At 37.9% G+C, this 15,152-nt stretch overlaps 1 protein-coding gene across 1 annotated transcript in view; it reads right to left on the minus strand.

Moving 5' to 3' along the window:
* EP300 (E1A binding protein p300) overlaps window positions 1-15,152 on the minus strand; it is an 88,912-nt gene that overhangs the window by 6,736 nt on the left and 67,024 nt on the right. The window contains exons 21-27 of the mRNA XM_070756061.1: window positions 13,140-13,196; window positions 12,370-12,447; window positions 10,532-10,599; window positions 8,826-8,976; window positions 8,073-8,219; window positions 7,246-7,359; window positions 4,945-5,110 (exon numbers count right to left, since the gene is read on the minus strand). Of these exons, the coding sequence (XP_070612162.1) occupies window positions 4,945-5,110; window positions 7,246-7,359; window positions 8,073-8,219; window positions 8,826-8,976; window positions 10,532-10,599; window positions 12,370-12,447; window positions 13,140-13,196 (781 nt within the window). The remainder of the gene's footprint in view (window positions 1-4,944; window positions 5,111-7,245; window positions 7,360-8,072; window positions 8,220-8,825; window positions 8,977-10,531; window positions 10,600-12,369; window positions 12,448-13,139; window positions 13,197-15,152) is intronic.

Genomic DNA, 15,152 nt, shown 5'->3' on the forward strand with positions numbered 1-15,152 from the left:
CAGGTTGGGTAACAATGAATAACTGGCAGCTTGAGATTGGAACACCAAAGAATCCACCTGCGCACATGAGAGAAAGGAGGTGAAGGCTGCTACCTGTCATTGAAGAACATTGGGGAAGAGACCCATGTCCAACCCTTGTTGGAGGAATTTCAGCACTTTCGGGAGTGATTGTCACCTACACAGCCCCTCTGAAGTGCACCAGGAGCAGAAGGCTTTCCACGTTGTGGCGTAAATTCTCTCCTTGGAGGTCCGACAAGATGCCTGGATGGTGAGGATGATGTCTCTCTTTTGATTCTATCATCTCAAAAAGTGCCACTCAATCGCCAGGTGATCAGTTGATATCACTGTGGATTCGAATGTACCAACATCCATCCCCTGACTGAGTAACAACTCTTTCACCAGAATCCTCCATGGTGGAGCCACCGAGTGGGTCATCAGGTCTGGGAACCATGCCCTCCGAGGCCAATGAGGTTGCAGCAAGATCATCTCCGCCCTCTGGTGTAATGCCTTCTGAATTACTTGAGAGAGAATCAACAAAAGGAGGGGAAGGCACAGAGGAGGCCCGGCAGCCACTGTCCTCTGAGAGCATTCACCCGCTCTGCTCCCTGGGATGGAAACCGAGAGAAAACCTTAGTAGCAGAAAGTTCTGCAAGACTGCGAACAGGTCGACCTGCAGAAGGCTGAAGCATTTCCTGATGTTGTGGGAGAAGGATGAGTGCAGGCGCCACTCTGCATGGTCCATCTCTGTCTGACTGAGCCAGCCAGCTTGGATATTGGAATCCTGATATGGTCTGCTGCTAGTGAGAGCAGGTGCCTCTTTGTCCACAGCTCAGTTTGAGTGCCTCCTGAATTAGAGTTTGGGAGCGGATGCCACCCTGACAATTGCCATGAGCTCTGGTGATGGTGGTGTCTGTGAGGACCAGGATGTGGCAACCTAACAAATCCTTCTCTAAGTATTTGAGGGCCAAGGAAACTGCTCGTAGTTCTAAGCCAGTTGATTGAGGCCTTGGATTCCTCAGACAAACAGCCCTGAGCCATCTATCCTTGGATGTGAGCACCCCATCCAATCGAGCTTAAATCCGTCGTGACGACCACCCTGGTCAGTTTTCGGAAGAAGCATCCCTGGAAGATTGCTGAGGACCACCACCAGACTAGAGAATGGTGGACAATTGGAGGAACTACGGTAGGACTCTGGATGTTGAACTGTGGTGATCCGCTTTCTGGAATGGTAAAGGACCCATTGTAGATTTCTAGAGTGTAGGTGAACCCAAGGGATGATGGAAATACATGAGATCATTTTCTCCAAGAAAGTGGATAGGAGTGCCGAAGGAACCCCCTGTTCCTGCTGAATCTGGTCTGTGATATTCTTGATGCTATCCTGTCTCTCATTGGAGAGGAAAACTACACTCTATGGTATCTATAACAGCTTCCAGATGAAGGCTGGAAGTAGCCGGGGAAAAGGTGGCTCTTCTCCATGCTGATGGAGGATGAAAATGGTTACCTGGAGATGACAATTCACTAAGAATTCAGAGGATGCCTGAACTAGAATATCATCCTTGTAAAACTGGACATGAACAGGGAAGGACCTCAGATGAGCCGCTACTGCCACCAGGATCTTCGTAAAGACCTTGGGGGCAGAGGATAAGCCAAATGGAAGGATTCGGTACTGAAAATGTTTACCCGCACAGTAAAACCGGAAGTATTGTCTGTAGAGGTGCTCAGATCCATGGAAGCCAGGAAATCCCCATCGAAAGCACCCTAGGATAAACTATCTAGGATAGGATGAACTGTCTATATTTAATGGTTGAGCCATTTTAGATCTAGAATTGCCCTCCATGCCCCTGAGACTTTGGGAACAACAAATAAGATGGAAGGGTACCCCTGCCCCTGCTGATCCAAAGGAACCTACTGAATGGCATGGATATCCAGGTGTTGGACTGCTGCATCCATGAGAGCTTTCTTGGAGGGCACCCTTGATGTGGGGCATCAAATGAAAAACTTTAGGGAAAGGGAGAGAAACTCTAGAGAAAGGCCTTGGCTAACTGTGTTTACAACCCACCTAACCTGGGTGGTCTGCTCCCAAACTGATGCAAAAAAAGCAAGCTGACTTCCTATGGAAGGGTTGAGAAGACCCCTAGATCTTCAGAAGGGGTGACTCACCCACCTCTGAAGGATCTCTTGAACTGCCTCCTCCTTCCAAATCTGTCTGCAGGTTGTCACTGCCGGGATCTGGACTGACCTTGGAACCAGGAGAAAGTGAAGCCATGGTAAAGAGCCTGAAAGGGCCGTCATGAATATGGGAATTAGCAGAAATTTCCTCTTTGTCACAGGGAGGACCTTCTTGTCTTGAGACTCAATGAGGATCGGGTCCAATGCTTCACTGTACCCTTAAAGGGAGCGGTTGCTAGAAACCACTTGTGGCAAGTATCTACAGACCATTGGTGTAGCCAATGGTGTAACCTGGTGATATGGAAGCTGGTATCGCCTTGGAAGTAAACCAGGAGGCATGAAGCGAAACATCCTCTGCAAACCAAGTGGCCGCAAGGATTATGTTTTGGTCTTGTTGCGCTCTTGTATCAGATGCTAGAATGTGTTCCTGGATGAGACGCAGTCAAATCAACGCAGAACGATTGAAGAAGGAAGTTGAGGACGATGCTTTCACAGCACAGGTGGCTGCCTGGTGAACTGGATAAGTGATTGTTCAGTCTTTTTGTCTTCGACCTTCAGAATTTCCTCTGAATCACCTGGCATAGTTGTCAGAGAATGTAGGGCCATCACCGGTGGGTCCACTGGAGGCACAGTAAGGAGAGAAGTCAACTCTGGTCCTACATTGAAATGTTTGCAATCTAAGGATGACAGCATGGGACCTGAAGCTAAAGCCAATACTGACGCTGCACATTGTCTAGAAACAACTGTGCAGCTGGAATGATATCCACCTCCGGTGTGAACTCAGTGAAGAGTGGGTCGAGAGATTGAATGCCTGAGACGCCTGGAGCCATATCCACATCCAATCCCACTGCAGCACAAGCCTTACAGAGAAGAGACTTGAATAAGCCTGGAGGGAAAAGAGCAGTGGATTCATGTTGATCCTGGGGAAACCCCTCATCTTCTGACAACTCGTAGTCATCATGGTCCTGTTCTACTAATGATTCTTCAACCTCTTCATCAGAGACATCAGAATAGCAATCAGTGTCTTGAGTCCTAGATAAGACCTCAGGTCTGGAGAGGATCCGCTCTGGGTCTGAAGAGTTAAGTCTGCCCCAGGATTGAAGACCAGCAGAGAGGGCTTGTTGCACTGCAGAAGATAATAACCTCTCTAGTGTAGAATGATCTAGCTTAATCAAGGAGGTTGATGAGGTAGTAGAAGAAGCTGGTATTTTAGGGGCCTCTTGAGATACTGTTAGGTAACTCTTTGAGGCATACAGAGGAAATACAGAGGCACTCAGTACATCTGCATTGCCTCTGACCATGGATAGGCTGTATAAGGCTAGTTGTGCTAGAGCAGGGGAGGGGTTAGTGCCATCCCCAGAGATTGCAGAGAAAATAGTGTGTGAGGACGGGAGGCCTTGTCCCTTTTTGCAAATCTTCCATATCCTCCTATCCCTGAGGTTCTTGGCATGTTCCGAGGCTTTGTTGCCTTTAAGAGGAGGGCCCTGTCACTTCCTCCTACAATGCAATTAGAATTGAGTATTAGTTTGCTGCAAGGCTTTTCCCTTGGTACAGATTTGTCTACCATATTTAGCCTAGTAGTAACAAAAATGGCCACTGGAACTTTTAGGTGTCAAAATGGCATCTGGCGGGAAAATTTGGTAGTTGCAATGCCAACAAGGGTAAGCCCTGGATGGTCAAGACACCGGACAACCTATATGAAGGCTCCAGATGCTCCCTGGACTTCTAGCTGCTATCAGGAAGGGGTGTGTGTGTGTGTGAGAGAGAGAGGGAGAGAGGGAGAGAGAGAGAGAGAGAGAGAGAGAGAGACGCGCAAGCTTGAGCTCTAGTGGGAATAAGGCACCACTCTCTCGGCCGATGTAGCTTAATGGATGGCTGCTGCGTTAAGGTAGTTTAACGGCTCAAAGCTGAGAGGCTCTTGAATTTAGCTGCTTGGATATCTAGTGGGGCGCTCCTTAGCGCCACCTGATCTCCCTTTCGTCGTCCGAAGCTCTGGAATGATAGACTCCAGCTGGTAGACAAGGGCAAGCCCAGACAGTCGATGCCAGATGTGGTAGACTCGCCGGCCAGACCAGGGCAAGCCCTGACGGTCAATGTCCTGTAATTCAGTATGTGGCGAGAGTTGACAGGAGCCAAGACACTACTGCCAAGTGCTGGGTTCTAGAGACCGCTAGCAATTTATGGCTTGTAAAAATCTGTGTAGGTCAAGAGGAAAAGATGAAAAAAACAAAAAACCAAGAAAAACTAAAGGGTAAAATAAAAACAAATCCAATAGTCCACTGGGTGAAAGCCAAATTCAATAAGGAAGTAATGGTAGCCACAAGTGTCCTCTCTGAGGACCGAGTCGAAACTAGGTCCCAAGAGGATCGATCCAGGAAAAAATAAATAAAAGACTTGGTCCTCACCCTGAAGGGACAAGGACATCCCATTCTGAATGAGGTTTCACCCACGACAGAAAAACACTTTTCACAAAATGTTTCCACAATGTTGGCCAGTATTGTAAGTATTTATTGTTGCAATGATATATTATACTTTAAAAAGTCCATTTTCGTAAGCCTTCTCAATCTATCTTACGTATCTTTTAGATATTTTTTCTTTTTTAATGCACACTTCGGAGATGCAGAAAAATGAAATGTTATTTCTACCATCCCTATTTGACAAGTTCAAATAGGTTTCATAAATAGCAAAACTAGGTATGCAAAATTGCTTTTCAAAGGAAGTACTATGATTTAGGAATAAACAGGTAAACAGATATGATACTAATGTACAACCAACCTTATAATCATGGACAATGCGCTCTGTCACGGATTTATCCAACATCTTTTTATACCATTCTTGTAGTCGTTTTGGTTTGGGGATTTTTTGATCAGGAGGATGGCAATGGAAAATATAATCATCTCCTTCACTAGGTGGGCAGGCCCAGATATGTCCAGTTGTATAGCTAATAGGGAAGAAATAAGTTATTAGTTCTATTATACATGATTTCAAATACACTTCTTTATTATTTAATCATTTGTTACTTTTCAAACCAAGAATAGCTGAGAAATATTCCAACTATGTCATCTGAAAAAATGAGAAGTAATAAATAAAAATGGGTTTAGGAGCTTTATTGACAAAAACACTTTCTGATGTAGAAATGAATCTGGGGACTTTCCCCAGAGCTACTTATGACCTGTTTTCAAGTTTCCAACAGCAGTGCTTGCTTTCTCTCATGTTATTGCATTTTAGGCACTTTGCAATCAAGTTCCATCTATGCCCATTTGCAATTTACATGGGAGTTTTTTGTTTTTGTTTTTTTTGGGGGGGGGGAGGGGGAAGGGGCAACTTCCAGGGTTTACTTCCGGTTTCTAGCAAAAAATGTCCAATGGTGAAAATGGGTTTATTTAATGACTGCTGCAAAAAAAGTTATAAAATTGAGCATGGTCACATGCAGATTCATTTAACGACTTATAATTGTAATTTGGACTCAATTATGATTGTATTTGAGGACTACCTGTAATCATATAGGATTCTATAGCTTCATGAGCAGATAGAACTTGTGATAAGACAAATATATTTTCTCTCCTTGGAAATTATTCACATCATCTTTTCTGGTGAAATTATTCACCAGAAATTATTCACCCTCTATTTGGCATGTTTACCAAATAATTTCTGCTTTAATTTATATTAACAATTATGAATATTTGAATTACATCTTCCACATCTTCTATTTTTAGAATCATATAAAAACCCTGTTCATAAATACATAGACACAACTCAACACAAGACATGTTTAACTTGCCACTAAAAAGTTATTTTTCCAAAATCAAAATTAGTTATGATTAATATAAATCAAGAAACAAAGCAATGCATACAATTAAGTGCATGTCTCTCTGCTCACGGGTGCACAGAAAAACATCTTAATGATGCAAGCGCAATCAGAATTGTCTTTTATAAGAATAACACTTTTTTATATGCTGTTTTTTCTTTAAATTATTTTCCTTTCCTAATTTTAAACTTAGATTAAAACTAGCCTAACAGTGTATCACACATAATTTAGCCTTAAAATTCTCTTCCAAAACAATTAAAGCATTAATTTGAAGCCTTTAATAAAATCCTACCTGTATTCTAATGTAAATTAAGATCCACACACTACTCTCAGGTGATCCATCTAAGTTACAGTTGATCTTTATAATATTATCATAAATTAACTGCCTTCAGGACAATACCGTATTGTTCGAAGTATAAGACGTAACTTTTTCCTCCCTAAAAGAGGCTTAAAATTCAGGTGCATGTTATACTCTGAATGTAGCTTTTTTTGAAGTTTTTTCCCCCAGCCCTAACCAGGTGCTAATGATCTTCCCAGCTCTTATCTTGCAGGTTCTTTCATTATTACTCGCTGCAAAGAATGTTTTTCAAACCCTAAGTCTTTGCAGGGTATTTTCATTGCTCTACTTGTTACGAATGTTTCTTTTCAGCCCTAACCAGGTGCTAATGATTTTCCCAGCTCTTACTGGCTTGCTAACTCTTCCATTGTTACTCTCTCCAAATAAGGTGTTTCAAAGCCCTAACCAGGGGATAAAATAATGTGCTGAAGGTGACCAGACTAAGGACACTAGCCAAATGAATATCTGGTAAGCAGATTTTTTCCCCTTTTTTCCTCCCCCAAAACTAAAGTGCATCTTATACTCCGGTGCGTCTTATACTCTGAAAGATGTGGTATTTGAGGAATTCTTTCATTTTATTCTTCTCTAACACACAGTCTTTACTTGGGACTTTCATATAAGCATTCTTCAGTGAAGAAATGAAAAATACATTCTTATTTGGTACTAATAGTGTACTAATCAAAACACATCTATGCTCAAAATTTTGAAATATATGCTGAAAATATACTTATTTTCTGGCTGCTGCAGAGAAGAAATTGGCAACATGGTCTAGAAACATCTTATTTGGTGTTCAAAAGACTTTCTGTTCACTTGGCCTCAAAACAAGTGACTTTACCATTTTAAATCTGTTCACTACCCCCAAAAGATTCTATGTTTCTTTTATAAGCTGTAATATACAACAGTATACAATATAAAAAAATAGGAAACTTACCCCAACTTCTTAACATACTCTAGGTAACCTATCAGAATTTCATGATAGACAGCAGTCCTCAGGCATTTAGGGCGGAAGAAATGAACACTGTCAAGGTAAGATATGTATACTCGCCTAAAGAAGAGAGAAAGTTCATAAGCTATAACCAGAAGCATTTTGCAGTATTCAATTATTTACTTTTTTCCATTAAGAAATTTGCCTTAACTTTACCTTTTATAGCCTCTTTTTAAAATTAGTGCCTCAATCTAACTATGTTTACTTATTTCTTATAAAAGATTTTAAGCTGTTAACACATTCACCTCTGGAATAAGGTAATTCCCAGGCATGGTATGGCATGCAAACTGCAATAGTTGCCAGTTTGTTTTTATAGTAATTCAAGTAGCAGGTCACAACGCGCAAAGCTTGGGATTGGCAGTGGGTCAAGTTACTTGAACGTCTTTGTCAAGTATTAACTCAAATTAGAAGTCAATTTTTTTACTTTCTTTTACTTCAAAAAGGTGGATTTTCTCTGTTTAGCAAAAGCATTTATCTTCAACAATTTTTTGAAGGATAGAAATAGCTCATTAAAAATGGTGAATCAAGCTGTCTTTAAAAAATCAAATGCTCCTAAATAATTCTATAAAGTAAATAATGCTAAAATCAAATCTTCTTGTTAAGTATGTGGGAATGATTCAATCTTGGAGAAAGACAAGTAATACAGCAATAGAGGAAGGGGCAAGATGTAGTAAAGTAATACATCATCCAGTTAAAAAATATCAATTTTTTAGGCATTCCTGTAGCAATAATCTTAGATTATTTTTAAAAAATGAATTAATTTTTTTAAATACCTCTGGTTGGGTTGAGGGCAATCAGACCCATACTCCTGAACATGCATGCCAAAAAAGCATAGATCTACACCATCAATCTCCTCAAAAGCAAAAAGTGCTTTTGTTCGGTAAGGGAATTGTTCTGCCATCTCTCCACTATCTACAAATCTGCAAAATTAAAAGCCATAATGTAAAGGAATGTTAGCAAATTTAAACAAATTGTCATGCATTATAGGATGCTATAATATGGAAGCTTGCTAAACATATTATTTTTGCATTTTATTTTAGTAATTCATTCACTTTTATCTATTTTGTTCTACTATATTTTAAATCTCTCCATGGGAATCATTTATAGTAAAACAACATATAAATAAAACAAATTAGGTTTGGTTTATTTATATGTTGTTTTACTATAAATGATTCTAAAGTACAGAGAATCATAGCAATCTGGCAGGATATAAATCAAATGAATAAAAAAAATAAATATATAGAGATAATGCTTATTGGTCCATCTTTTTAATACATTTGTAATTTGATCTTCCAAAGCCTAATTTTTGCCATCTCTTTCCAAATCTCTTCTTTTAAATCAATAACATTCTGTATGAAAACAGCTCAAAATATGCAATAAATTGCAAAAGTTGCACTAATCACTCAAAATATTTAAAAATGAAACTATCAAATGTTATGCTGTAAATTCTTTTGATTAACAAAATGTACCACTTAATATTCAAAAAGAAAAAAAATCATGCCATTCAAAGGTTTAAGGAAAATTACCTTGCTTTCATTCCAGGTTTAACTTCTACAGTTTTCTCTGAGGTATGAACCACCCTAACAATGACTTCGCCCGACTCAGGATGATTCTGTCGTCTCAGGAACTCATTCACTCTGTTTTCCAAGAAGGTACCAAGTCTAGTGGTTGGTAATCCTATAAAAATGAAGATTGCTTTATCATTACTCTAGCAACAAAATAGCATATAAAATGATGCTCTGAACTTGTGGCTCGTAATTTGGAAAGTTACAAGTATTTGCCTTGTTGAGCAAGTAAACTTTTCCTTTTTGTATTAATTTACAACTTTAAAGTACACCCTGAAATTACACCAGTAACAGGTTTCAATTAAGATAATACAGCCTCATTTTAAAAAAGCTAAACTGAGTTATTCTTTACTCAGCTAGGAAAACGCTGCACCAGAAAACCCTAGGGATGAAGTCCAAATAATAAAAAAACAAAAATCAAAGGTAAGGCAAAAGAGATTTGACATACTTCCTAAGCAAAGAAAGGAAACTCATCTAGAATATATAGCAAGACAATGAGTTTATTCTAGCCCAAATTCAGAAAGATGTTTAAACCAGAACAATCAGACTGGAGTCAATGACGACTATTCATCTGAATGGAGAAAAATAGAGTTTAAAAATAAACTTCCCTGGATTATTATCTTGAACTTCATATTTTCCATTTTTCAAAAACTATGTTTCCAAATATATCTTGTCATGGCAGTTTATCAAAAATCAAAGATTTTTATGTTTATCAGGTTTTTAAATTATAAAATGATCCACAATAAATCTCAAATTTATTAAAGATGTATGTTCCTCAAAGAGAAATACTGCTGGGACTCAGTATTGGAATTGTTGATCAGATGAACATACTGCAATTCTTTTTCTTCAGTGTATGTTATAAAAAAGGATGGATAATACTTATGCCATACAATGTTAGTAAGGATGAAAGCCTTAAAACATAATTTGTTAATATAATTTGTTGAAAACAATGAGACTAATTCTCCAATCAGTACAAGCTATCCTTACTTAATGACTATCCATTTTATGATTATTTGAAGTAACAAGGACCACAGAATGGCGCTTTATGCTGTTAAAGCACCACTGGCTGTTATAAATTGGTCATGCTGCCCCCACCCCCCAGTCATAAAACTACTTGTTAGGGGTCAGCTTTATGATCATTTATGGCATTCCCACATTTGTGATAGTTTGCCTGGCAAAAACCAGTCCACTGAAATGAATGAGTTCATTTAACAACCGTCACAGAAAAAGGATGGAAAATTACTGCTGGCCACGTGGGTAACTTTATTAATGACCACAATGACCTATGACCATAATTCCAGGCTGAGTTATGGTCTTACATTAAGGATTACCTGCAACTTCTGAAAATCTAGCTATCTATTAAGAACAGTAGATAGATATCCTTCTGTATGTCAAACATCTGAAGTCTCTGCCAGATCATAGAACCTCTCCTGAGTGAAACTCTTCTTACAAAAATCTTTGGGAAATACTACTTCAGGCTTGCTAGAATTAGTTGTTTGGCTAATTCAGAATGTTGTTTTTATTCTACTTTTTTCTACTGGTTTTATTATCATTGTTTTTATCTTAACTTTAAACTGCTTTGGCATTAATAGAAGGAATAAAACATTTTAAATAAATGCATCCAGCAAATAGAAATAAATATGAGAAATGCACCAATCTCTACTTACTTCTGGCACAAAATTTGTTCTCTCTTCGAGTTCGTCCTGATTTCTTTAGGCAGCCATCACAGACAAAGCTACAACAGAAGAAAATAATTAAAATTCATAACATAATTAAAATATTTCTTATCAAATATATCTCCTGCATTTTCTAGTATAAGATACTAATTATTAAACATGGATTATAAACTGTTACTGAACAGCCTAAATTAGACTTGCTCCAGTATATATCAAAGTCTGAGCAGAACACCCAATTTCACCTGATGTATAATATATAACAATGATGGCAAACTTTTTTTACCTCGGGTGCCGAAAGAACGTGTGTGTGTACTATTATGCATGCACAAGTGCCCACAACCATAATTCAATGCCTGGGAAAGGCGAAAATAGCTTCCACCCCCACCCCACCCGGGAAGGTCAAAAACAGCCTGTTTCCAAACTTTTGGTGGGCCTAGTAGGCTCATGTTTCGTCCTCCCCAGGCTCCAAAGGATTCCTGGAGCTGGGGGAGAGTAAAAATGCCCTCTACCATCCCCTTGGATGCTCTCTGGAAGCCAAAAACACCCTCCCAGAGCCTCTGTGCAAGCCAAAAATCAATTGGCCGGTACATATATGCGCGTTGGAGCTGAGCTGGGGCAACGTTTCACATGCAAGCAGACATGATTCTATGTGCCACCTGTGGCACCTGTGCCATAGGTTCGCCATCACTGATATATAACATCACTGTAGGTTGTCATTGACATAATGACTATTAGTTCAATGACTCTTTGAAATCACAGTGGGGCTAAATAAAGTGACTTAAGACTAGTCCCTGAAGTTACAACCACTGCAGTGCCCCCATGCTCACTTGATCAAAAATTATTGCAGAACAATTGCACTTACAAGCACAGGGTCAGTTCAACTTTCCTTCCCATATCACCCTCCCATCTATGTCCTTGTGGCCCCTTGCACACCAAGGTCATTGCTGCCTTAGCTGATCTTTGCCGACTTCTTGTCTCTGCTTCTTGACCTAGCTTGTCTGGCCTGGCCCTTTGCAATGAAGCTTCTGACTCTATAGAGCTTTCTTCCCCAGATTGTGCATGGGGATTTCCTTGCAATACCTGGTGTAGATGCTCTCACAGAGACAGCAGCTGCCTCATGAATGCCAGGCTGGGCAAAACCTGTCCCCACTGGAATTTTTTTTAAAATAGTGCTTGTAAGCGAAAACTAAATTAAATAGCCATACTAGTATTTGGCTCATGGTTGCTCACTCATGCCTTGGCCAGTTCCTATTTGGATTATTGTAATATACTCTACTTAGGGTTGCAGTTCGAAGATCAATTGAAAGTTACAACTGGTCCAGAATGTGGCCACACACACTATGATTAGCGGCCCTTTATTGTGCAAGTTGCACTGGCTCCTCGTTTTCTTCTGAATACAATTCAAGGTACTGGTTATTATCTTTAAAGCCCATATAACATAGGACCAGGTTATCAATGTGATTGACCTTAAGACCTGATTATTCATCCAGATTCTGGGACATGGTGAAGTAGGTAAGAGGATTTAACAATGGATCTGATGCAGAAGCTTAATTTTGGTACCAGATTTTTTGTTTATGCCTTTAATAGAGATATATATTACATGGTTTTATTATTGTTGGTGTTTTAATTTTTGGTTGGGAGCTGCCCAGAGTGGAGAGCTATATATAAGTTTTAAATAATTAAAATTATATCACAACTTTGGTAACATATTTAGATGGTTATTAAAAATCACATGGAACCACAATAAATTTTACCATTAGTATCTTTTTCAAATATCATTTGTAATTTTTACAATTGTAAAATAAACACAAAAAGGAAAAGCAACGCACCCAGATGGCCAGATTATTTCATTGTGAAGTACACAAATCTGATGCATCTTTCTTCCACATTCGATACATTCAACAAATCTAGAACAAAAAAGAGCCATAAGCACTAAAAAAAAACCCCTGATTATTTTTTTAAAATGTTTCGAGGATAAGGAAATTATGCAATGGTGCAAAATATATTATTTATATAAAATGTATCTTGAAGTACAAAGTATCATTTAAAACATTTAAAATAAAAGTATACATACAATATCTACCTACTTATATATTTAACAGGAGAGGGAAAGATGAATCAGTCTTTAAAAAAAAAACTAATTAAATTTTCAAGATGAAAGTTTCAAAAATGGATCCTCCCTTAACAACCAGAATTACAATTTGAAATGTCATTGCTAAAATATATTAATAGTTAAGAAAACATCACCATGCCAGATTTATATCAGTTACTTTGTAATTAAGCAATCATCCATGGTTGATCACAAATTTCTCCATTGATTGCTTATCACAAGTCAGCTATGAAATTAATATATTCAAATAGCGATGATATAAGTGCAGGACACTGCTATGGCTTTAAGTTTGAAGGTGTTCAAGCTGCTGTAACTATGAACAGTTACTAAACAAGCCAGTCATTAACTGAGGACCACCTGTATTATCAAATATGAATAAAACAATCAAGAGTTTTCAGTCCCAAAGCAAAAATAAACGAGCAACAAAAATGATAGCAACATTTGTTTTATTCTAAAAATACAAATTTAAGCTGCTCAAATATCACTTACTGTTCTGGATCCAGTGTATCATTTTTTCTTTTTGAAAATTGATCTTTATTTATTGTGCTGAGGAAAGAAATTTGAAATTTTAGTTGCATGAAGATGGGCATTAGCGTAATAAAACAATTTTAGATCCGCAGCAGACCCATCTACATTTAAGCAGGATCTTCTAAACATACTGTTAAGAATGTTTTGGGAATAAAGAAAAGGTATGAATTGAACAAGATGATATAGTATCCTAAGCTAATACTTTCAAAGAAACAACCGGTGGATTTAGACACTGGAAGCTCTAAGGTTCTGACCTAAGAAGATACTCACATCATTTAACAATCTGGCAAGAAGCTCCAGAAGATTTCTCCCTAATGAGGCATAAAAACCACCTATGTTTATAAACTACCTATCTCATGGCTGTGAGAGAGTCGTATAGAACACATTCACTGGTTACATCTATCAGATTTCTTTATTATTTCTCATTTCTTGACAGAGAGGTCAGGACACAGTTATCCATACACAACTCACATTAATTTCTTATATAAACAAACTAAGCCGGGAATGCCATACTTTTAAAAAAATTTACACAACATTAATACAAGGGAACTGTGTAGGGTTCAGAAATTTCAGCAGATCCAGAATTCCTCATGATTAACATCACATAGAAATAAAAATAAGTGCAAGACTTGAGAGCTAACTAGGAACAAAGACAATTTGATCTAGTGGTTTAAGTTCTGTGGCCTAAAAGAAAGCTATCTTTAAAAATCTCGAACAGGCAACTTCCTCCAAAATCAGGTCTTCTAGCAGGCAGTAAAATTTAGATTACACAATTGTTGCCTCAGCTGGATTATCTGGTTAGTTTCCTATCACCTTTTGTTACTGGTAAACTCATTTTTTGGAAAATATTTACCATTTCAGAATTTAACCTAGTTAACAATTACATCTATTAAATTTGTTATAGTTACAAAAATATAATAAAATAGCTTTTAGGCAACACAGCAATAAAAATTTAGAATTTTCTATGAGCTGAAAAATTATATAAAGAAATAATTCTTTTGAGAGAAATATACATCTTACTAAATATTTATAGTAGCTGTTTTCATTTTTTCCAGTAAAAGAAAAAAGGATTAAAGAATTTATAGTCCCATGCATTTCTTAACATTTAAAGTTTTTTACGTCATTACATTTTAATCTTCTTTTTTTATAAACATAATATTGCAAAAGAAAGTTATTTCAAGATACCACCTATGAAAAAATCTTGACATTTCTATTTTGCAGAACATCATTGCTCAGCAACTAAGAAATGTATTATTATAAAATGAGTAGAAATATAGATCTTCAATGATGCCCTAACTTTAGAACTTGTAGATCATTTTTTTTAAAAAAATAGATAATTTAAACAAAATATTATTATATAATTATAGAAACATAGAAACACAGAAGATTGACGGCAGAAAAAGAGCTCATGGTCCATCTAGTCTGCCTTTATACTATTTCCTGTATTTTATTTTAGGATGGATATATGTTTATCCCAGGCATGTTTAAATTCAGTTACTGTGGATTTACCAACCACATCTGCTGGACGTTTGTTCCAAGCATCCACTACTCTTTCAGTAAAATAATATTTTCTCACATTGCTTCTGATCTTTCCCCCAACTAACCTCAGATTGTGCCCCCTTGTTCTTGTGTTCACTTTCCTATTAAAACACTTCTTACCTGAACCTTATTTAACCCTTTAACATATTTAAATGTTTCGATCATTTTTCCCTTCTGTCCTCCAGACTATACAAATTGAGTTCATTAAGTCTTTCCTGATAAGTTTTATGCTTAAGACCGTCCACCATTTTGTCGCCCGTCTTTGGACCCGTTCAATTTTATCAATATCTTTTTGTGGGTGAGGTCTCCAGAACTGAACACAGTATTCCAAATGTGGTCTCACCAGCGGGTGAGAGCTGGGTTACAATTTCCCTCTTCATGCTTGTTATACCTCTAGCTATGCAGCCAAGCATTCTACTTACTTTCCCTACCGCC

Source organism: Erythrolamprus reginae, chromosome 6 (genome assembly GCF_031021105.1).
Source record: "Erythrolamprus reginae isolate rEryReg1 chromosome 6, rEryReg1.hap1, whole genome shotgun sequence".
Lineage (NCBI taxonomy): Eukaryota > Metazoa > Chordata > Lepidosauria > Squamata > Dipsadidae > Erythrolamprus > Erythrolamprus reginae.